This window comes from Alosa pseudoharengus, unplaced genomic scaffold (assembly GCF_046254945.1).
Source record: "Alosa pseudoharengus isolate Yale_2024_CS ecotype anadromous, Long Island Sound unplaced genomic scaffold, YU_APseudo_1.1 YU_APseudo_1.1_scf_7, whole genome shotgun sequence".
NCBI lineage: Eukaryota > Metazoa > Chordata > Actinopteri > Clupeiformes > Clupeidae > Alosa > Alosa pseudoharengus.
In genome coordinates this window covers 4,692,121-4,716,990 of record NW_027468859.1, presented here as the reverse complement: position 1 = coordinate 4,716,990, position 24,870 = coordinate 4,692,121, and the positions used below count along the sequence as shown (strand labels likewise).

General features: G+C 44.2%; 2 protein-coding genes across 2 annotated transcripts in view; both read right to left on the bottom strand.

Moving 5' to 3' along the window:
• Positions 1 to 2,772: 2,772 nt before the first annotated feature.
• ppil6 (peptidylprolyl isomerase (cyclophilin)-like 6) lies at positions 2,773 to 6,047 on the bottom strand. Its single transcript, XM_076272716.1, has 8 exons — positions 5,970 to 6,047; positions 5,785 to 5,880; positions 5,415 to 5,603; positions 4,143 to 4,205; positions 3,849 to 3,996; positions 3,620 to 3,679; positions 3,068 to 3,203; positions 2,773 to 2,884 (listed from the first exon to the last, which is right to left on the bottom strand). Exons 1-8 carry the CDS (start codon positions 6,045 to 6,047, stop codon positions 2,773 to 2,775), a joined length of 882 nt encoding a protein of 293 aa, XP_076128831.1.
• Positions 6,048 to 6,718: 671 nt separating this feature from the next.
• The window catches only part of ak9 (adenylate kinase 9), a 29,835-nt gene continuing 11,683 nt past the window's right edge, over positions 6,719 to 24,870 (bottom strand). Inside the window, exons 21-36 of the mRNA XM_076273181.1 lie at positions 19,464 to 19,772; positions 18,734 to 18,855; positions 17,769 to 17,988; positions 16,806 to 16,877; positions 15,856 to 16,074; positions 14,548 to 14,766; positions 14,110 to 14,323; positions 12,588 to 12,789; positions 12,186 to 12,332; positions 11,723 to 11,940; positions 10,406 to 10,602; positions 9,780 to 9,949; positions 8,985 to 9,083; positions 8,527 to 8,629; positions 7,854 to 7,968; positions 6,719 to 6,933 (exon numbers count right to left, since the gene is read on the bottom strand). Of these exons, the coding sequence (XP_076129296.1) occupies positions 6,719 to 6,933; positions 7,854 to 7,968; positions 8,527 to 8,629; positions 8,985 to 9,083; positions 9,780 to 9,949; positions 10,406 to 10,602; positions 11,723 to 11,940; positions 12,186 to 12,332; positions 12,588 to 12,789; positions 14,110 to 14,323; positions 14,548 to 14,766; positions 15,856 to 16,074; positions 16,806 to 16,877; positions 17,769 to 17,988; positions 18,734 to 18,855; positions 19,464 to 19,772 (2,841 nt within the window). The remainder of the gene's footprint in view (positions 6,934 to 7,853; positions 7,969 to 8,526; positions 8,630 to 8,984; positions 9,084 to 9,779; positions 9,950 to 10,405; positions 10,603 to 11,722; positions 11,941 to 12,185; positions 12,333 to 12,587; positions 12,790 to 14,109; positions 14,324 to 14,547; positions 14,767 to 15,855; positions 16,075 to 16,805; positions 16,878 to 17,768; positions 17,989 to 18,733; positions 18,856 to 19,463; positions 19,773 to 24,870) is intronic.

Here is a 24,870-nt window from a genome sequence, read left to right as displayed (position 1 = left end):
GAAACGATACACTTTGTATGTACTTTGACATATTCCAGACTGTAACCATGCCACTTTTGGTGATTCCATATATTATAGCATTTTAACCCACAGCATGAAACAACTAAATTAAGTGTGAAACTGGGCATATTAAGCTGGAGCTTTACTGGGTTAAGAAACCAGTTCACTTGTTCATGCCTTTGAATTTGTCAGCTCAGTATCAGGGGCCGTATTCACAAAGAATTTTAAGGCTAAAAGTAGCTCAAGTGGCGAATTTAGGAGCAACTCCTAAAAATAATGGGCGTGTCACTCCTTAATTTAGGACTCCTATTTTTTTTCACTAAAAGTAATTCACAAAGCATTTTAGACCTAAAAGTAGCACCTAAGTCTGGGACAGCTTAAAAGAAGTCAAGAGGACTCCTAACTCACTAAGACCTATTCACAAACAGCTTTTTGCGGCATTTCACGTTGCGATGTGGAGCAACAGGAGCTTCCAATTGCGAGGGAACAATTTTGCATTCATAAGGGACGCAATAACGCCACCAACAACAACCAAAACTAGGCTACTCATTCATTGTTAACATGTAAATTAAATGTAAGTTTCATTGTGAATCAAATGAAAATGTTCTCCTCTTTGCAAACGTAGGCATATGGTGACAGATTAATTTAATAATGTTGCAATGATACTGCATCAATCCGTAGGCCTATGTTTCATTAGGCTACTAGGCTATTTGTTTTGCCTTACTCTTTATTCATTTAGGCTAGGCCTTTTTATTCAGTTAATCTTCCGTCCTTCGCACTACTTGTGTAGCGCACGCATTCTCAGACCTGTCACTTGTCACTCATCATCGTAAGGGAGGTGTTTGGAATCATTCCCGCGTTACAATCATCAGCCAATCAAGGTGGTCACTTCAGTCAAGCTCGTGCATGAGTAATGACGTCATCCATAGCAACGAAGGGTGCATTCAGAGCACCTCGGAATCATAGATATATACACTAGATGTCGCCTTGACTGCTGCTGTTCATTGGAACGAATGCGTCAATCGAGACGCCATCTTGCTTCAGTGATCCACTCCTCTATAATGCATTAGCGTCAATCTGGGCAAAGATCTAGCGAAAATAAAATCACCATAAATCGTCAAAATCTCAAGTAATTATGTAGTTTTTTTTCCAACTGACAGGCATGTATTTATGGTTGAGTCTAGAGAAAACTAAGCTTAAGACGATAATAAAGATACATTTTACCCGTCTAGCCCCATAGACTCCCATTCATTCTGCACTAGCTAGCGGCGGCCCCTAGAGGAACAATGAGTAAACTGCAACCAGGTTCGATACAATGAAAGTAAACAGGCTCTTCGTAGACAGGCTCTGGTTGAGGCCACATACCCCTCGTCTCGTTTACTCATGTAAGTTATAATCTCACCAGAAGTTGCTGTAGATCTGTAGAACATTTACCTCTGCTACTACTACGCCAGTCGTTACTTTTATAATCATGGGTCAGTGCCATGGGCAAACGAGATGTAGCTGAATTCATAAATGACAAAGCCATGAGAAAGGTGATTTTCTTACGTTTCAACAACAAAGAAGCCGATCTGCCATCATTGTGAGAAGTTCCCAAATTTGTCGCTAATCGCTAAAAAGGTTTTCTATCGCTGGGGATGGCCAAACGTCGCTAAATAGGTAACGCTGACAATACAGGAGAACTAGTTTAGCGCTCCAGATCCCTGTTCCAAGATGGCGGCGGTGTTGACGCATGCTGAGAAGCAGAAGGCAACATCTAGTGTATATATCTATGCCTCGGAATGACAAGGACCGCCCCCATGGCTACTTTGTTTTTCCGATAGCAAGTGTTCAAGTGCTTTGCCATCGAATGTGTGACAAACACGGATGCCACAACAAAGGTTAAAACATACACTCACTAATCCTAAACAAACAACTGTATTTGCTTAAAATATAGTGTAAGATGCTCGTGAAAGAAAGATATGCAGCTTTCCAAGTGATAGAAAGGGCAAATTCCCAAGTTCACACTAAAACTGTTGGACATGAAAGGCCACATGGACTACAAACGAACTTCAACGTGACGACAAAAGTGATGACGAGCCCCTAACTGGGCAACTCTGTTAGCAAAATCTAGCCCCAGTTTCCGACCTCTGACTCACACGTTAAGTGACGTGAATGACGCGGAATGATGATGTTTTCACTCGGAGAAAGGTTTTTCCGAAGCCCATGAACGCTAGGCAAGACTCACTCATACCTAGCGGTCATCTTTCTTTCACGAGCATCTTACACTATATTTTAAGCAAATACAGTTGTTTGTTTAGGATTAGTGAGTGTATGTTTTACCCTTTGTTGTGGCATCCGTGTTTGTCACACATTCAATGGCAAAGCACTTGAACACTTGCTGTCGGAAAAACAAAGTAGCCATGGGGGCGGTCCATGTCATTCCGAGGTGCTCTCAATGCACCCTTAGTTTAGGAGCTGTCATTTTTCCCTACTAAGAGTAGGTCTGAAAGGCTTTGTGAATAACTTTTAAAAGAAAACTCCAAGCTAAAATCTTTTAGTGCGATTTAGGAGTACTCCTAGCTTTGTGAATACGGCCCCTGATCTCTCTCTCTCTTTCTCTCCCTCTCTACACATAAAAACAGTTTGTACACATGACACACTAAAACACTTTAGGTTTGTATAATTTTAATGTTTAAACTCTAAACTAATGAGGTATTAGTGAGTTTTGGGGAAAAGAACAACAACACAGAAACCAGTGTAAATGTAGCTGTGTATGTGTGTGTTTGAAAGTCATAGCTGGAACTCTCCACAGTCCTTCACTCTACAGTCCACTTTGGGTCTCTCGTTCTGGGTGGGCACGTCCTCCAGACTCTTGAGTACCTCAGTGCCCTCAACCAGTTGCCTGAAGAAGTAACACACACACACACACACACACACACACACACACACACACTTGCCCTCTACATCATACTGCATCTTGAAGTGAGGATGAGGTCAAGAGCACAACAAAGAATTTCATTATATCAAGTCAAAATAGAACAGAATAGTGCTTAAAAGGCACAGCAACATAAATGTGCATATTTACCCAAATGCCACGTATTTCCTATCCATCCACGGTGCCGGCTGCAGGGTGACATAGAACTGTGATCCGTTGCTATGGGGACCCTGGTTGGCCATTCCCAGAACGCCTCTTTTGTTGTGTGATACAGCAAAGCTCTCATCTACGAGTGGGTGTGCAGAGCAACTTTTTCAGAAATAACATCGTCTGTCATGGGAGCTGTAGAGCAGCGTAGGTGTCAGCACTACGTGCCCACAAGATTCCAGGTTTGAGTCCGGCCTAAAGCCACTACCCACCCCCCTCACTTGCTTCCTGCCTGCTCTCTAATTGCCCAAAAAATAAACTGAAAAAGAAATTAAGGGGGCCATACAGGTGCCAAGGCATCATGAGCAGTGGACAAGACAAAAAGTAGCTCTGCTTTCTGGGGCCTTATTCCTCTTTTCCTCGTAAATCAGAAATAGTCAAAGTGAATGTTTGTGGTTTAGAACACCTGTGACTTCGCAAATGTGTGTGTGGCCATGTGTTAACGTCACAAGGCGAAACTGACTAGTAAGAAGTTAGCAAAAGGGTCAGCAATACCTTCAAATGTTGGGCCATAAATGGACTCTCCACCATTGCCTTTCCCAGCAGGGTTGATGTCTTAAACAGGAGAAGATCATATCACACACACACACACACACACACACACACACACATTTGCCATTTCTCTGAGTGCATATTAGGCCCTAGGATTGAGGAGTGCTTCAATGTTTTATAAAAAAAAGTATGCTAGTGTGTGTGTGTGTGTGTGTGTGTGTGTGACAAATACCTCCTCCCTGGATCCATCCGTTAGGTACAACTCTGTGAATTAAGGAGCCTTTGTAGGCGAGCATGAGGTCGCTGTCAGATAGACCCTTCTCTCCTGTGCACAGAGCTCGGAAATTTGCACACGTTTTAGGACATATATCACAAAACAGCTGGAAAACATGCACACACACACACACACACACACACACACACACACACACACACACACACAAACATTTTAATTAAGTATCTGAATGAAACTCATTAATTTTCTTTTTTATCTGGTTGCTCTCAGGTCTGATAAACGTTGTCTCACCTCAAATAATAGTCGCCCAGCAACCACTCCTCTGATCTCCACATCCATGTACACAAACATGTGCTGCACAGAGAAAATCCCATTTCCTTTTAACTATCAACATCACAGTCAAGACTTGTTCATGGTTCCTCCATGGAGGAATGATTTACCCAGTATGTATAGACATGTACATTTTAACTAGCATCTATCCAGTTAAGTTGTAAAGTTTTGGATAAAAGCATCTGCTAAACAAACAATATAACCATAAATCTGAAATCATCCGCTATCATCTCATTAACTGCACTAATTGCTTGGACAGTTACCTACCTACCACAATCACCGACACATGACTATTGGTTCCAGCAAATATTTAAATAAACATAAATGAAGTATTGTAACAGGATTATAGCATAGAATATTGTCGTATTATCCTATACAGTTTTTCTCAGTCGCTTTGGTGCGTTTCTCACATCACTATTAACATTTGCACAGCAGTTAGTGCATTTCTCAAAACAATTAGTGCAAACTGCAAAACCTAGTGGATAACCTGCAAAAGCACGTCAGTTGCTCAAAATGGATAGTCCATTCCTCAAAAGCAAGTATTTATGTCAATGAAACTGCCAGTGTCATCAAAATGAGAAGTCTTCACACCATCGTTTATGAACAAGATAGTAAATGGCTTTGTCATGTTTTCATTATGGCAGTTTATTCTCTCAGTGTTTTTCCATGCAAAAAAAGAATTCGGTGAGAACTCGGGTCAGAGAGAACTCGGTGAACTCGGGTCAGAACTCGGTGACACTGCCTGAACATGCTCAAGACAGCACTATACAGTACTTGTACAGTCATTTGAAAACTACAGTATAGTTAGAAATTGCTGTAGTTAGGAGAGTAAGTGAGTAGGCCTACAAGACACTGAATATGTACGTTTCACATTTTTACTGTATATGCTCTTTGCAATTCTAGCATTAGAATTTGATAACTAGTTCACCAATTTTGTATGTAATGACTCAAGCAATGAAATGAAGACTATTAGTTTTATTGGGAACGACTATTCAGCATCCATAAGTATAGTTCATTTTGACTGACATGACAAAGCAACTGATACATGTCCAAAGGCATTTGCAATTTGTTCAGAGGAAGGACTATGATGTGCACAAATGACTAAACGTTGTGGAGGTTGAACTAATAGTTATGATAATTTTCATTCTGATCTGAGAAAAGCACCAAAGCGACTGAGAAAAACTGTATAAGCATGGCTTTGTTTATCTGGTTGTCTCTATGTGTACAACTTGCCCCCGTATCACGCAGGTGGTTGGTGTAGTAGTCCTCAGCAAGGGCCAGGTTCAGCGCATGGGGTCGGTGGAGGGTGAAACCCCAGACCTCGTGTGCCCACCGAGCTAACTCCTTTTCGTCTCCAATCAACCGGCCACTGAGGTATACCATTAGGGGAGCATCGAACTGCCATACCTCTCCTCTTAGCTCCTGGCCATGGTATACAGAAGATCATCAATCACCGCAACACTCACGCATGATTAGAGGATTAGAGTGAGCTGACTGCGCTCTAAATCAGTTACCGGTGAATTTAGCGTAACGTTTGAGGATTTTCTGAAGGCTAACATTGCATAATAAAATGACATTGACAAACTCTCGAGGCTATACTTACCCTTTTCTTGTTGTTTAAATATGTATGCCAATCGCACTCTAGCAGCGGATGAATGGTCGGATCTGCGAATGAAGATGAAAACTTCTGTTTCAATCCCTGGATCAGCAAGAGGAAGTTATTGGATGATATTCAATTGTTTTCCTGTTTCTCCATAAACAACAGCTATCACTGACAAAAACGTTTACCTCAGCAATGCTCTTCGCCATTTGAAAATGATGCTCTTTCATAAGACCAACAACCTCTACAAGCTGCTTGGAAGCCATGGCACATATCCCAAACGTTTTACATCAATCTGGCAACACTGGCGACAGCGTGAAGTTGTAAACAAACGTCAAGTATCCATAGTAACCAAGCGGACGTGACGTACACTCGTAAAGACCCTCAAAATAAAAATAATATAATATTTATGAAAATGTAGGCTTTAATAGAAATTATACGTTTACGATAAATCTGCTCTTGTTATTGGGAACATTTCATATTCATGTTTTACAGCTTTCAAAAATGAAGTCAAATTCTACATGGACACTAACAGAACTATGCATATGTTCAGATCTTATGTCCTCTTTGTGTTGATATATTTTTGTACCTCTGCTTGTTATCATCTGTAAGATTATTATTGTTTGAAAAAAATATATATATTAGAAATTCTCTGGAATAATCCAATATTGTAATAGCGGTTTCACATGAACTGTGTATTTTGTTTAACCCCCTCCATCAATAACAATATGTTTATGCACAATAATAAAATCAATCTACAACGTATTGTAGGCTACATTTCCTTTAATCCCTACAGGAAATAAAAAGTTACATAGGTCTATGACACTGAAATGAGGACCACATGCCAGACAAAAATCTCTTTAAGGGACAAAAAATAAAATAAAACATATTTTGCTGCATGAAAACCACACAATCAGAGTCTTAAAATGCTTTTGTTTTATCTGCCAGACAGCTGAGTTAGTCCACAGCAAGTCCCCAGAGCCAGGAAGCGCTGCAGTTTATATTCAAAGTCAATGGGCTGCTGCTGAGGCTCTCGGTACTTCACTGTCATGGTGGAGCCCAGGTAGGTGATGAGCTCACAGTTTTCCTCAAACTGGGCCAGCTGACGCTTGTACTTCTTGCGGGTGTAGTCGGAGAGACGTGGGTTAAAAGCTGAGAGAGGGGGTGTGAAAGGAAGAGAGAAAATTAATGAATTCATGAATGAATGAATTAATTGATGAGGAGATTGTTAATGAGAAAAGTCAAGTCAAGTAATCTTTACACTGCACATTAAAAGCAACAACAGAATGAATCAAGGTGCTTTGTAAAATAAAATAAAAAAAACTGAACAGAGATTGTAAATGTAAACAGATAGATGTCTATCTACACAAGACTCTTCTCAATCTGAATGCCCGTAACACATTGGTGCAATGTTACAGATAAGAACCAGCACTTGAGGGTGAGGCAGAATAAGGAAGTGGAAGAAAGACTGCGGTTCAGACTTTCACACATTTGGTGTGTACTGCTTCTCTGAAAGGAAACGTGAAACATCACATATTCAACTTTTGGTTCTGCTTCTTAAGAAGATCATTAAAGAAAAATAGGAACACATCTGGGTTAAAAAGCAGCAGTGACCACAGACAGTAGGAACATCAGGAGAGAGGGAAACTGTCAACCGAGAATTAACAAGATCTGTCTATCTTATATCATTTATCAAAATATGAAAATCAATTGAATAGAATGGTGGTTATTGAATTCAGAATTTTTAGGTCTCTTCACAAACGTGAACATAGATCTTGTTAATTCTGAGTTGATGAAATGTTGATTGGGGAGAGAGAAGTGTGTTGGAGAGCTTATTTATCTTTGAGAATTCATGGAATATGATAACCTGAGGCATGATGTCATTTGGCACACATATTGTAACTTAATTTGAAGTTAATGTGCAAGGCTCGTTAGGCCAGTGCTCCAAGCGTGGTGCTTATACAAACTGATTAAGATGTTATACTATAATGACTTTCTATCTCTCTCTTCCTCTCTCTCTCTCTCTCTCTCTCTCTCTCTCTCTCTATCTCAGAGGAAGGTAATTGAGTTACCTTTGAGGTAAAAAGCCACATACAGCAGAGCAGATTTCTTCACACTTAAGAAGGGGAACTTGGGTTTCATACAGCCCACTGAAGTCATCGCCTTAATGATGGACCTTGCCACACCCTACATAGGCATGTGTGCACACACAAAAAAATGAACTCATTGGAATTAGTATACATTTTTGCATTCCACACATTCCAGTGTTATGCATCTGCATATCCATGGTGTGATTCCTGTTAGATACATGGACAATAAAGCCCAACACACACGGCCGGCGATGTGACAGTCAAACGTGACGGTGGAATTCTGTTAATCGCTTTACTACACACACTACTGGCAATGCAATCACCCATCGATTCAGTGGCGATACACTGACCATACAGCTGTTTTCTATTATGAATATAAAAATCGCCCTGAAAAATAGAAAGGGGCCGATTAGAGCGATGCGAAGACCGTCGTTCCATTTGCCGTATGTGTTGCACCATTCACTTCAATAGATTCTATTCAATTTAGCCATTAATCTGCCATCGCATCGCCGGCCGTGTGTGTATACAGTAATATCAGTATTATGATCCAATAAATGATGAGTTTAAGTATGCACTGCAGTTACTATATGGAACTAATTCCAAAGTTTAAAACTTAAAAACTTAAGTTGTGTGGTATTGTGATGAGAACTCCGACCTGCTCCAGGTAGCCCAGCATGGGCAGAGAGGTGAGCTGGACGGGCTCTCCTAGCGGAGGCAGCTTATGGGGGAGCTTCTGGTCCCAGTACAACTCAGGCATCCTGATACAAGATGGACAGAGAGAGAGAGAGAGAGAGAGAGACAGAGAGAGAGAGAGAGACAGAGAGAGAGACAAAGATACAGAGAGAGAGAATGGCATAATTAACATTAACATAAGCCTCTTTCATTAAGTGCATTTAAACAGCATACATTGTAACAGCAAAACAGAAATACAATATTTACAGACATTATGACATAAACTTTCTGGTGTATATGTACACATGCAATAAATGCCTCTGCATGCCTATGATTAAAACAGTATACCCATTTCCAAAACATTCACAGGCGTTTGCCTGCCCTTTACTAGATTTTTGAGTGGGAATTACAAAGTTTGTGCTTTCCCAGGTCAGAGCTTACCTGAGGAACCTCTCCTGTTTCTCCTCACTCTCGCAGGTGTACATCTTCTCCCGGTACTCTAAGGCAAACTCCATGTTCCCCTTGACCAGCGCCTCGTACCTGGACAGAGATGCACACTTACTACCACAGAGACCAAGTTTGGGCACTTAGACAGTCAGAAGGCGACGGCAAATGGAAAATGGATTTGAGTAATGTTGCCAGGTGATCACATGCCTGTTCGGAAGTGCCGTGACCAATTGTTTGCCTGCTGATGAAAGATTTTTTTTTAAAGTATATTTTTGTGGGCTTTTCGCCTTTTATTTCTGATAGGACAGTGAGAGACTGAAAGGGAATGGTGGGAGAGAGACGGGGTGGGATCGGGAAATGACACGGTCCCCGTGGACGCTTGGACCCGTATATGGGCGCTGTGGCCAGTTGAGCCACAGCGCCCCCCACTGAAAGATTGTTGCCAAATATCAGTGGGAATGTGCCCAAACAACATGGCTTAGAAACATGACCTTACTGTAAGTGTTTTGTTTAAATCTACAGGTTGCCAGTAACTAAGAGACTCTACATGACCTTGCGATGAAATACCACAATCAAATTACTTTTCAACAAAGGCTGTTAGTTTGTGTTATACTATGTTACATAATGTGTGCAAACATGGTGCTTCAAATTTTAAAGTATAAGTGCCTTGATAAGCATGTGGGCTTCTCATCTAGATGTGGGCGGAAACAAACAGTGTCTTTGAGTTTTTAATGCTGTTATCTTCGATCAACTGGAGTAACTACAGTAATTGGCTGTGAATGGCTGTACCTCTGCTTCCCATCGCCGTAAGTAACGGGGCAATAGCCCTTCAGCTCCACCTGCTGGGGGAACCGACTCTTCACCTGTGCCACAGTCAGTTTCCGTGGCAACAGGTGGGGAGGGGGGAGAGAGTACGGGCAACCGGGAATCACAAAGCACTCTGGAGCTTCAAGGAATTTCTGAGTAACAGAGAACGGAAACGTAAATATGAACAATGGATCAGTTACAGTAAATAAATATATACATGTAAACAATAGTACAGGTACAGTAAATAAATACATGGAGCCCTGTAACATTTCTGTTGTATGAGAATGCACCTCGTATGCAAAATACTTTTGTCACAGTGGCACCTACAGTAAATGAATTCGTCTTGTCAACAAAGCAACCGATAAAACTCCAGAGTAGACAACTGCATGAATGGGCCACACGCAGACTGTAACACTACCTATGATTAATTTGTTTATTATGTGAAAATTATCAAAGTGATTAATACGATTCTGTAAACAACTCTTGTAAATGAACCAACGCACTTATTGTTGCCCCAAACCACAAATTCTCTGTCCCATAAAACTGAGGTCTTTATTTGACCTTTAACCTATTGCTCAGTCCTACCCTTTTACTGTCTATGGTCCTACCTGCAGGCACTCTTTGGTGGCCATCTTGTAGTAGTGACCTCGGTACTCTGCGGCCAACTCCAGGGAGCTGGTGTGGGAACAGTCCACCAGGTGTCGCTGTTGAGCCAGGCTCACTGGGCAGTACTGTCCAAACTCCCCGAGGCGACCCTGCAGCTCCCGGGGAGAGACACACAGGTGGGCGATACTTGCCGCCTTTCCTGAGGGCAGAGGGCATTGGGCTGAGTTTACTGTAACCACACAGATAAGATACGGGAGAGAGACACACATTTTCCCAAAGAGAAATTGTACAGTAACATTTTACAGAAAATATTTTCTTAGTAGTTACTCTGAGTTACAACTCCAGCTAGATATGGACATGCATGATATCAACACAGATAAGGAGACAGAATATGGGGAAATACTTTTTTTACATGTATGGTTATGGTTATGGTAATGGTGTTTAGCAGACACTTTACATGTATGGTTATGGTAATGGTAATGGTGTTTAGCAGACACTTTACATGTATGGTTATGGTTATGGTAATAGTGTTTAGCAGACACTTTACATGTATGGTTATGGTTATGGTAATGGTGTTTAGCAGACACTTTACATGTATGGTTATGGTAATGGTAATGGTGTTTAGCAGACACTTTACATGTATGGTTATGGTTATGGTAATGGTGTTTAGCAGACACTTTTGTCCAAAGGACAAATTTACAGGAAGCATGGTTTGAGTGGTTACTCTGAGTTACAACTCTGAGTTATAACTTGGATGGGTGGCCAGTTAAATGGTTCGATGGAAAGAACAAAAAACCTAAGAGAGGAACAGCCATTTCAAGGCTACTCTAAAGAATCTGATTCATGAAGCATATTTTGTCTTCTGTAAAAAAAAAAAAAAAATATATATATATATATATATTGTATGTATATTAAATTCTTCAAAATGGCCTCCATTTACCTTTATAACTGCAGTATTACAGTAACATCAACATTTCATGGAATAGGCACCTGGAATGCTTCCCAATTACAGTAATATGAGAGAACAAAAATCAAACAAAAGGTTCTCAACATGTATAGGAACTCCTTCAGGACTGTTGGAAAACCATTCCCAGTGTCCCATATGAGTGTGAGTGAGAGTGAGAGTGAGCTGGAGTGAGTGGCTTGAGTGAGTGAGTGAGTGAGTGAGTGAGTGAGTGTGTGCATGTGTGTGGGTCTGTGTGAGAGTGAGAATGAGAGTGTGAGTGTGGTGTGAGTGAGTGTGTGTGTGTGAGTGTGAGAATGTGTGTGTGTGTGTGTGCGTGTGTGTGTGTGTGTGTGTGTGTACACGTGTGTGTTACCATTGCGTATGCGATCCATATAGGTGTGTATGCTGGTCATGCAGAGGCGCGTGTGATCCAGCACGCGGGTCCACAGCCACCACTTGCTGCGTCGGGCATCCAGCGATAGCCGGTTGTGGCGCTGGAGCTCATAGTGCTGCCTCACGGCCTCCCCTTCCTGTCTGTAACAGGAGCAGCGCAGCGCCATGATGGATGCACTGTTGTGCTCAGGGTAGGGCCTGGAGTGTGTGTGTGTGTGTGTGTGTGTGTGTGTGTGTGTGTGTGTGTGTGTGTGTGTGAGGAGGGGGGGGGGTGGATGGAGAAAGAGAGGGAGGAAGGAAAAACAGGGAGAGAGAGAGAGAGAGAGAGAGAGAGAGAGAGAAAGGGAAAGAGGAGAGAGAGGGAGAGAGAGGAAAACGAGAGAGGATTAATGTACAGTGACCGATAAATGGTCCTCTAAACCTGTGGTGGGCCGTGGTCTGACCTGGTGTGTTTTAGCTTGTCTTTCAAGGCCCTCTTGAGGACGTCCACAGTGTCCAGCTCCATCTCCACCATGAACATGGGGATGATGCCACGCTCCTCCATCAGCACTGCCTGCTGCTTGGACACAGGAAAACCATCCAACACATACCTGCACACACACACACACACACACACACACACACACACACACACACACACACACATACATACACACACATAGGGTGTTTCTCAATACAAAGTATGTTAAGAACACACTCCCCATATGCATGGTTGCAGGAGAGGCAAGCACACACACACACACACACACACTGCCCATACCCGCGTGTGCTGCAGGTGAGGTCCACGAGGGCACACACACACACACACACACACACACACACACACACACACACACTGCCCATACCCGCGTGTGCTGCAGGTGAGGTCCATGAGGGCCACCTCCAGGCACTGTATGGCCAGTTCGTCGGGCACTGTGGCTCCCTGCTTCAGGTGCTCGAGTATATGCATGGCCAACTCGGTGTGGGGCTGCTCGGTCAACACACTCCTCATGACCGAGCCCAGGGACAGGCGCACCATACCGTACTCACGCACAAACATGTTCGCCACTGCAGCAGAGAGAGAGAGAGAGATAGAGAGAGAGAGAGAGAGAGAGAGAGAGAGAGAGAGAGAGAGAGAGAGAAAATGGGGTGAGAATGATGAAAGGTGTTTGTTTATTTTGTTATATCGAGAACAGGGAAGTGTTGAGCATTATCAGAGTAAGCTACCGGGAATCTAAGCCATGGGATTGTATTTGCTGATTTCTGTTTTTCCTGCTGCTTTGATCATGTTATACTTCGATAGGAATTGTATAGAATCATTGTAGAGCTCATGGGCCATGTTCCATGAAATGAATGTCTTGTCTTGTACTTGTATTTTTTATTTATTTTATTATTTTTTATTTTGTTGGTCTGTATGAATGAATGAATTAGTGAATGAATGAGGGTGAGTGAGGGGTGAGTAGGGAGTGTAGTCTTTGTTGACTGTTTTGATTTGCACCAACTGCATTCACACTTTCTCATTTACCTTTGCCTTGCCTGCCTTTGCCTGCTTTGCTGCTTGGGTGTCTGTATGAATAGACTCAGACTGCAACGCTATTACTTGCATTTAGATAACAAACTGAAGCAATCGCTACATGGATGTTGGATTTGTTCGTAGCGAGTCAACACAGTGTAATCTCTCTCACTTAGACCTTTTTAGATACTTTTAGCCATTACATTATTGTTATTTATCACCCGGAGATAAGAAATACTCTTTTCTGATTGGCTGGCGGGTGGCCTTTAATTCTGAATAACAGGACACCGTTCCATATCAATGCTTATGAATGGTAACTATAACAACCATAGTAGGACGACGGTTGCAGCGCTCTAGAATCTTTTGGTTGCAGGCTTCCCAACAATGGAATCAACTGTAAACAAGCTAACTGTCCATGCTAAAGTTGTACAACAAGCTGGACCAGTGAGCTTCTTTTTAAACAGAACCGCGTGTTTCCAGTGTTTAGTGGCAACCGGGTGATAAGCGGGATAACGGCCTTCGAGGTGTGTCCAGTTATACGGAATTAATGGACTTGGGCGGAGGCAACTCCCCTCCGCTGCGCGTCGGGGAGTTTTTGCCCCTCGCCCTTGTCCATTAATTCCGTATAACAGGACACCTCGGCGGCCGTTATCCCTTACGTAACTGCTAGGGTGTTGATCATCCGCAAGGCAACATTTTCCAACCGTGTTGCCAGGCATTAGAAAGTGGTCATACTCGGGTCTGACCACATTGCTCAAACAGTTGTCCTGTGTGTCAAAACCTTTAGAGAGACATAGTGTGTGTGTGTGTGTGTGTGTGTGTGTGTGATAGCTTTGCTTGTGCAATTCTATAATCTCGATCTTCGGCCCCCTGACCTGTGCTCTTTCCTGACTTGGGCGGGCCGATGACGGCCAGTTTGATGGGTGACGAGGGGTGGGGCGGGTGCTGGCGCAGGTACTTGAGTGGGTTCTTGAGGAAGGCGCTGCGCGTGGCTTTGGAGCAGAAGAAGTAGATGAACTGGTTGAGCAGCACAGGGTAGCTGGGGTTGGATGGACCCTGCATCGGCTGGATCAGGTCTCCCTCCGCAAACTGGTGATGCACACATACACACACACACGGGAATTACACACACAGACACACACACACACACACACACACACACATTTGTGTGTGTGTGTTTGTGTGTGTGTGTAATGTACAGTATAGTGTGTGTATGTTTGTATGTATGTATGTATGTATGAGTATGTGTATATGTGTGTATTTGTGTGCATGTATTCGTATGTGTGTGTGTGTGCGTGTGTGTCTTTACTCACCCTAACAGGGTCCCAGCGGCCGAAGGCGCTGGTGTATCTGTAGCAGTTGAGGAGCAGCTTGGTGGCGAGGCTGGTGCTGATTGGCTGGCCCCGCAGAAACAGGGATTCTCGGTTGAGCAGCAGGGGCCGCACCTTCTGCAGCAGCTGGTAGCGCACGATCCGTGGCTTACGGCCCGCGTTCACCATGATCTGTGGGATCTGGCTATCAGCCAGCTGTTCCTGAGACAGACATGCACACACACACACACACATGCTGTATGTAAACACAAATACACACCTAATGTATTGCATTACTAGGAAAGACAATTTTACATAATCACAACTAATCCTGGAAATTGATAAATACAGTGAGTCACTTTTAATTCAGCCGATTCCGTCCTGTTCACATGGTACATTCTTGCACCATATGAAACCCCAATACGTCTCCGTCTCTGTACTTCTTTCTACTCCCGTCATGGTATGGCTGTTGTCAACCGTGTTGAAATGGTCTCCAATCTCTGATATCTACTTATCATGTCTCTCTAATGTCATTTATAATATGTACAGCATAGACACCTAAAGTTGACATTCAACTGACTAACAAACCACCCCACCCCACCCTTTCTCTGTACCCATATCAGGGTGAGGCTAGTCTATCTATCTATCTATCTATCTATCTATCTATCTATCTATCTATCGGTGGATCCCCCATATCCATTCCCCACCATGGTGAGGTTATTCTATCTATCTATCTATCTATCTATCTATCTGTCTATCTATCTATCTATCTATCTATCTATCTATCTATAGGTAGATCCCCCCCATATCCATTACCCATGGTGAGGTTATTCTATCTATCTATCTATCTATCTATCTATCTATCTATCTTATCTATAGGTAGATCCCCCCATATCCATTCCCCATCATGGTGAGGTTATTCTATCTATCTATCGATCGATCGATCGATCGATCTACTGTATCTATCTATCTATCTATAGGTAGATGCCCCATATCCATTCCCCACCATAGTGAGGTTATTCTAGCTATCTATAGGTAGATGCCCCCATATCCATTCCCCATCATGGTGAGGTTATTCTATCTATCTACTGTATCTATCTATCTATCTATAGGTAGATGCCCCATATCCATTCCCCATCATAGTGAGGTTATTCTATCTATCTATAGGTAGATGCCCCATATCCATTCCCCATCATAGTGAGGTTACTGTCATTGGTGTCAAAGCCATCTCTGATCTCTGCCTCATATCTATCTACCTAAGCAGTGTATGTGCAATTCATACACTCAAAGAGTTGGCACTAAAATGGCTACCCCTATCATGGTGAGGTTGTTGTTGTCCGTGTCGAAGCGGTCTCTGGTCTCCTGCTGTAGGCGCTCCACGGCGCTGGCCTCCGTCTCCTCTTCGTCATCCTGGTCGTCGTCCTCCTCTGGGGGAAACTCGTCCAGCAGCTGTGCCTCCAGCTCCTGCTCCCACTCGTCATCCCCATCACCCTCCTCATACTTGCCCTCCGAGTCCAGGTCCTCCAGCAGCTGAGGGCAGAAATGGGGCAGGGGCAGGGTTCAACATCTGTACTGACCGCTGGCCTGGAGCAAGTAAAAGGGCATGTAGGGGGTCTGTTTATCCGCCAATAACTGGCATGAGGTAGCTGAGTTCACCTATGGTGCTAACTGGTTGAAGCCAAGTGTGTGAGGCTACTAAAAGCCAGGGTTCATTACAATGTAATAAATTAAGTTTTGTGGAAAATGACTTTTTCGGGCCATAATATACAACGGGCCAGTTTATCTGATATACCAGCATGAGGGAGGGTCGGTCTGAGGAAGTGTTGTGTGGAACCCTGGGACATGGGCAGAGACAGCGTGTGGGGGGGTGTTTTCAAGCAGTCGGCTGAGTTTTATTTACAGAGCTGGGGCATATAATGTAGGGCTGCCAATAATGATTATTTTCATAGAGGCCTGTTTCCAGTATTTAGAGACCACTGACCCTAATTCAATTTGTTTCTCAGTCATTTTGGTGCATTTCTCAGATCAGAACTGAAATTCTCAAAACTACTACAGCAGTAGTTCATGGTAAGTGCGGACTAAGTGTGCTGAGTTATTTAGATGTGTTGAGATGTGCTAAGGAGAGGAGGTGCTCCCGGCAGAGTTGGGTGTTCAAGAGCTTCTTGAAGGAAGAGCGGTCTCCAATGTCCACTTGGAGTGAGTCAGCAGCACAGGGGCTGGAGGGCTGGGAGATGGTGTGGGGGAGGGAGAGGGTGTCCTACCTGACTGGACAGGGTCTGGGTTTTATCATGCTCCGCCATAAGTTCAGCTCTCCTCTTAGCAATGGCATCCTCCTGGAGCAAATGTAAACACAAGAAACACATGCACATATGTAAACACAAGAAACACAGACATGTCAACACAAGAAACACACAAACAAATATAAACACAAGAAACATACACACAAGTGTAAACACAAGAAACACACACACACACATGTAAACACAAGAAACACACACACAATTGTAAACACAATATATTCCGATTCATTCGCGTGACCTGAGCGTGCTTCGGTTGAATTTGTTTACAGCAAAAAGCTTGTTGCTAGAGAAGAGATTAAGGCATTTGTTGAGAAGAAAGATGTTCTGACTGTTCTCTGCAGGATTCATTGTAGGCTATTTCGTTGCTCTGATTGGTTAGGTCTATCCAATTGTGTGCAGAGGCATTTTCCCCCCCTGTATCAGTTGAAACATGCCCCATAATCACGTCCCAACGCTTTGGTTCCAGACTCAAATTCTGAATAGAATTTTGAGTATGGATACGTCAGGCTAAGAAGTTTAGGTATTGAGGCTTTGGTCTAAGCATTTGTTTTTAGCGTGTAAGCAATGGGCAAAAAAACTGTAATGCAGCGTCCACACGTGATATTACAGGAGAGCTGGCTTGGTGCTAGCTCAGGTAGTTTGCATGCTAACTTCAGTGGATATTTTAACAACAGGGAGCATAGGCATTTTGGATATTACGGTTGTTTAAACATTTTTGGATGTTTAAACAAAAAAGAACTCCATATAGCACCTTTACATGTTACATGTGATCCCATTCAGTGTTTTCTTTTTGTGAAACCAAGAGGAACATGTTATAGCAATGCAGATGTCACACATCCAACCCACCCCCTAAACTTTGAACTTTGACCTTTAAACTTTGACCTTCAAACTTTGACCCCACTGTGAGAACATGTGACCTCTGACCCTGATCTTGGCGCGCAGCTCCTTGACCTGGCGCTGCATGTCTCTGCTGCGATCTCGACTCCTCCTCCAGCGTGTGAGCAGTGGGGGCAGGAGTCGGGTCAGCACGTCACCAACGTCCAGCGACATGATGAGTGTGGCGTCGGGGAAAAGGTGCCGCTCTACCAGGAAGTGTACGTCCTCTGCACTCTGGGGGAAACCCTCCAGGATGAAGCCTGTCGACCTAGGGATTAGGAGAGGGAAAAATAGTCTGTGTGTGTATGTCTGTGTGTGTGTACGTGTGTGAAGCCCTCCAGGATGAAGCAGTAGACCTTGGGGTTAGGAGAGTGTCTGTGTGTGTGTGTGTGTGTGTGTGTGTGTGTGTGTGTGTGTGTGTGTGTGTGTGTGTGTGTGTGTGTGTGTGTGTATGTGTGTGGGTGCGTTCCGATCAACTCCTAGTGGACTGCGAAGTGAACTGTACAGAGTGTTCAGATTTGTTAAGTGGTATTCCGTTCCATAGGGAGTGATGGTGTTCAGTCCAAAGGGAACTGCACAGTGTGTAGGGAGCTAGGGAACATAGCTACATCACTTCACCGGAAGGTTACGGTGGGGCTCAGAGTTCAGTAGATGGTCCGAGACGGCTATATTTGCAGATAAACGTCATTTGATTGGCTTTTTTATGCTTGGATTAGTTAGAGAGATATAGACACTGTACATTCTAAAAAAGCCATTATTGTAATCCCAAAATACGTCTGAAGTATTGTGTGAGCCAACTATCTAACGTTAGCAAGCTAACTACCCTCCACTGTTCTGAATGGATAATGCGTCTCGTGAACCCAAGCATCTCTTTGGCAACCTAAGACTAACAGGGCATTCCAAATAAAACCTTTTTAGCGATCGAGTTCCCTGTGAAGTTGCCATGGATTTTACACCCTGTGCAGTGGGTAGGGAGGGAGGGAGGAATTCAGTGTTGGGAGCCTGTGTGTTACCTGTAGGGCTCCTGCTCCCACCACTGCACCAGCACCATCTCCAGCACCTCCTGCGGCAAAGGTGCTCCCTCCTTCAAGTACGCCTTTATGGCCTCCTCATCATCCGTCAGCTCAGCCTCAGGCTCCTACACACACACACACACATGCATGCACACACACACACACAGACACGAACGCACACACACACACACACACACACACACACACATGTGCAGACACACACACACACACACACATGTGCAGACACACACACACACACACACACACACACACATTTTAACTCTTAAACAGAATTGACAAGTAGAATACATATGCTGGCAGGATTCAAATATTGCTTCCCATAAAAGAGGTTCTGACAGCAGCAAAGAACCATACCATAATAGTTATATTATTATATCAAGGGTAGGGGTCACCTGAGTTTCGAGTTGATACAGAACAGAGCTTTACGAATTGGTTAGACACACACACACACACACACACACACACACACACACACACACACACACACACACACACACACACATTGTACAAACACAAACAATACTCACATAAATACTCACATATATACATACACATACATACGGTACACATATACCCACACACAACACAAACACAGACAAACACACACACACACACACACACACACATACACACACACAAACATACACACACACTACATATATACACACACACACACACACACACCCAAACACAATCTCCAAACACACACCTCCTGTGCAGCACTCTCCCCCTCAGCCTCCATCCCCTCCGCTGCCTCCGCCTCTGCTTTGGCCGAGCCCTGGTCCTGCTGCAGTTCCTCCAACTGCCTTTGGAGGGCGTGCAGCTCCATGGGCGGCTCCTTGAGCGGCTCGGCCTCGTCGGAGCGCTCAACGCGCTGCTGCGTCTTGGCCAGGATCAGCTCCTGCAGGCACTCACGGAACTGCAGGTGGAAAAGGCCCAGCTGTTCTGCCAGCCAGCGCCCGTGGGCAGTCTTCCCCGCACCACGCACCCCCAGCAGCAGGAGGCGCAACGCTGGGGCCTGGGGAGAGTGTGTGTGTGTGTGTGTGTGTGGGGGGGGGGGTCCATACAGTATAATGAAATAAAATTCCATAAAACAAAATAAGATTCCATATAATTAAACAAGACCCCATATAACGAAGCTGGATGTACCGCTTAGCAGTACAAAATATGACCGCCGCTCAGTCCTGCACATTCTCTCCACAAAAATAAATCACGCTTGTCAATTTGTCTCCATCTCCTACTCCATCCACTACTCTTGCAACTCATGTAGGTGAGTGTGTGTGTGTGTGTGTGTGTGTGTGTGTGTGTGTGTGTGTGTGTGTGTGTGTGTGAGGGTGTGTTTGCTTCTGTGTGCATATGTGTAGTTTATGAATGCGGTGTTGGTCCAGTGGAGTGGAGTGGAGCCAGTTTGTTTCAAGAGGTCACACAATTCCTACAGACTCCTCCTTGAAACTTGAAACTGGTGACCGTGTGGTGTGGAGCGCTAGGTCAATTAGGACATTACATTCAAACATATCTCCTGAAATTGCTTTAAGGCCTAGCAAATAACAATGTGAGTGGTAAATTAAAGGTTGTATCAGCGACTGTTGACATTCAAACAAAACAGAGAGCTAGCTCGCTACTCCCTCCCCCTCCCTCCCGTGCAATTGAAACTCTCCTAAACGTGCATCTCGTCGGTGATTGATTGGAGTGGTTGGTAGCACCAATTGTTTTTGCCTACAGATCTCGGAGCCTAGGCTGCCTACAGAGACACTCGCGCTTTTGTCTTTCCTATTTTGCAGTCAGCGCATATAGGAATTTTCCCTCCACAGGTACATGTGCGCCCACGGGGGCGTTTCAGCGAAAAGAGGGGGCGTGTTCCGGCGCAAACGGTCCCTGTTGATATTTTGCAGTTTCAGAAAACCTAAAAGAAAACTTCAGAAAATCTAAAGTCAGTGGCGCAAATTCAGATGCCATTTTAAGGCCACAGGCCTGCATGAATGAATGCTATGCACACCGATCTACAGACACCCTGTGCGCAGATGGAAACATTCAAAGTCTTGATAATATTTGTCCGTTTCAAGGTTTTGTTTGTTCATTGGTCAACTAAAAATTTAGTAGCCTATATAGTACATCTACATGCAATATCTTTACAACAACAATGCCTAATTTCGACCTATTAATTTGGACAACTTTATACAGCCCTATAAAGGCTAAAGTTACCTTTAGTTTTGTTCCAATTTACCGTTGTGTATGGCTTTAAACTGTGTGCGCTTTAACATCAGCCTATAAGCATTATTCTAGCTGCGCTAAGGTTTTGACAAGCACCACAATTTTGCCTACCTTGTTGTAGCCCATCTGAAATAACTCCAAACTTTGCTATGTTCCCTCCATCCTTTTGTTGCTTTCAAAAAACATTTTATATCCATGATGGCCTTGAAGTCTTGAGTTTGTGAATTCGCTTAAAAAAGCTTATTATGTGCTGTTAACCAGCAACCATAGACAGTAAAAGAAAGCAGCAAGTAGCCTTGGTTACAATTTCTGTAGTTGCTGCGTCTATTCATTGTTATTCTCTCTCCTGCTCAAAAAAAAGTTGTGCGTGCATTAAGTTGATGATAACGTGTTTACAAACTCTACTTTACATAATATATTGTAAATAGTCTACTGTCATGCAGTTAATGGGATACTGTGCAGAGTTGGAAAGTTAGGTCAACTTGGAATCTGTTTCTCGTTGTTGAGTTGCCTGTTGGTAAGGTACAGCCGTAGCTTACACCTGCAGGAGCGCTTGCTTGGGCGCCTGTGTTGCGCAATGCACTTTGCTCCTCTCATCTATACGACGCAGTTCCCATTTCTCCAAACCATACATAATTACAAGGGCAAATATTGCTACACGAGGGAAATCAGTGTGGTGTCCGATGTGAAAAAATAGGTATAAATCTAGCGAACACATTTCCACGAATCACAGATGTGTTGATGACATAAACTAGTAAATATTACTGGACTTAATGATATGTGATGTTGAACTGCATGCCGATGCCATTTAACCCAAATGCCCCAGCAGCGGCACGGGAGAGGAGAGCTTATCTGACAGATCTGCATTGTCTATAGTGAGGTAATGTTAGATTACATTGCAAAAATATCACCATGCATTCATAACCTTGTGATTCAGTGAGAGTGATCCCAAAACATCGGAAAGTGACATTTCTGTATTACATTTTGTCAAGAGGAAAAATCAATAGCAAACTGTTCCCAACTGACTATAGCGCTGTGAACCGTTCCTGGCTGCGCCTGGCAAATCCGCCATCATAATAGCAATCCGCTATGGAACAAGCGTGCCTGTTGTTAAAGGGAATGTGAGATGACGCTCTGATTGGTTTATTGCACGTTACGCCCAAACCACACTCATGAATAATGTAGCTACTACAGATCACCCCATTTTAGATTTGCGTTGGGCGCAACATTCATAATCCCGCCGGTAAAATAGAAACAGCGCCCAAGATCCGCCCACAAAGCAATTTGCGCAAAGTCAATTGCGCTAAAGTGCAAGATAGCGTCCTATGAGTGATTATGACAATGAGATTATGTCTGTGTTTACTTTCCACCTCGAGCTCTCCCAGATACAGCATGTGACGTCATCCAATCCACAATCGAAAGGCTTCAAACACAACACAGTGATGCCTTTTTTGTGATCTCTGGCGACTTCAATCACATAACACTGGATTCCACACTCACAAATTTCTACCAGTTTGTTGACTGCCCTACAAGGAAAAACCGGACAATAGACCTCATGTATGCAAACGTGAGGGATGCATACAGTGCAAACCCCCTTCCCCCTTCTGGGAAAGTCAGACCACAACCTCATTCATCTCCAGCCAATGTACAAGCCCAAAGTACAGAGGCTACCAGCTGCCACACGCACCTTCAGAAAGTGGACACCTGAAGCGGATGAGGCTCTGAAAGACTGCTTTGAGTGCACTGACTGCAGTGTGTTACAGAATGGAGAGGACTTAGAGGAGGTCACACAGTGCACAACTGACTACCTGAATTTCTGTATGGACATTGTTGTTCCCACCAGAACTGTACGCTGCTTTCCCAATAACAAGCCTTGGATAACCAGCAATGTCAAGACCCTTCTTAATAGGAAAAAGATGGCGTACAGAGAGGCTTGTGCAAGTGGAACTCAAAGTCAAGAGGCTAAGTGCAAGTGGAACTCAAAGTCAAGAGGCTAAGGAGGACTACAGAAGGAAGGTGGAACAGAAGTTGCAGGAAAACAACATGAAGGAGTCATGGGACAGCAGGAAAATGATAACTGGCCTGAAGAAGAGCAGCAGCTCTGTGGAGGGGGACCTGGACAGGGCGAACCAGTTGAACCACTTCTATAACAGGTTTGACTGCCCTGCTCCAGCTCCAATGGGAGTGGTCTGTCCACCGCCCCCAGCTGACTCAGACACGGCTCTTGTTTGCGTGCCTGCCCTACCCCCACCTCCCAGCCTCCCAGTCTCTCCAGCTCTGCATCCCTGTGACACCCAACGACCTAAACCAGCGGTTCCCAAACTTTTTCCCCCGCGGACCACCTTCTACATCCTGACTCGGCTCGCGTACCCCCACCATCCAACACATAAAAAAGTAACACATTCTATTGACGCATTCCAGGCATCGTTGTTTAATTAGCTGCCCTACATGATAACATAATCAAAATGTGCAACTGGTCTATGAGCTCTCACGTTAAAAAAAACAGTGGAGAACCACATTAGAATGGTTAGGTAGCATCTCACTGCAGACCACGCACTGTGGCTTTGGGCAGTTTCGATTTCTTCGCGCAGTCTTTTCTGTCTCGTTCTTTTATCCCCCTGCGCTCCATCTCCACCTTCATTAGTCTGCCCCCCATCCCATTCCATCGTTACCTGTGTCCTGCTCTGTTTCTCTCGCTTCTCCTCTTCGATCGCTTTAATTAGGCCTTTTGGACAGTGTCCCTGTTTTTAGCCAGTTTTCCATGTTTACGCAGCCTTCTACCTAGCCTATACTTCAACGAAACTAACGTGCCAGATTCTGGCTGCCCGCAGGAAATCACGTGCAGCCTATTGTGTGTAGCTTATTTTTTAATGAAAACATACCCTATTATAGAGTTTACAAATGATTTCCTTTAATTTCATTACATTACATTTAGCAGACACTTCTTGACCAAAGTGACTTACATATGTCAGCTATATTATAAGGGATCACACTGTCCCCGGAGCAACTTGGGGTTAAGTGCCTTGCTCAAGGGCACAACGGTGGAAACCGGGAATTGAACCGACAACCTTCAGGCTACTGCATGCTAGCCCAGCTCCTTAACCACTACACTACCACCACCCCATTTTCACGTTTCACGTTTCCATATCATTATAACCCAATTCGAAATTATGTATTATTTATGAATTTATCAGAGTATTAATTAATTAATCATTTTTAACTCCTTTCCGCCATTGGCCTTTTCATCTCGCGTACCCCCTAGTGGCAGCTCGTGTACCACAGTTTGGGAATCCCTGACCTAAACCATCACCACCTCACGCCCAACGACCTAAACCATCACCACCTCACGCCCAACGACCTAAACCATCACCACCTCATGCCCTGCCCCCGCCTGACGCCTCCTTGCCTGTGCCTGTTGAGGCGTCCACGACTTTGGCAGCCTTGACAGGGACATCAAGGAGGTGGTCATCCCCAAGCCCCCACCCCCACACCCCCTCAATACCAGTGCAACACTCACCTCCACCATCACAGGCTATCGTACCCCCACCATCACTGGATATTGCACCCCTCCCCCACACGGTGATCATGAACAATGAGGCGACAACGACCTCAGTCAACAGCCATCAGACACACAGATCCCAGATGCACCCCTCCCCTCCCCTTACACCCCCCATCGTCACAGCAACTCAAGTGAGCGCTAAACTAAAGAAACTGCACACGAGTAAGGCAGCGGGGCCTGACAGACTGTGTCCAAGGCTACTCAAAGCCTCTGCTGCTGAACTGGGGGAGCCACTGAATCACATCTTTAATCTGAGTCTACGCCTTGGACAAGTTCCAACACTGTGGAAGACATCATGTCTCACCCCTGTCCCTAAAAACACACATCCTAGTGAGCTTAATGACTA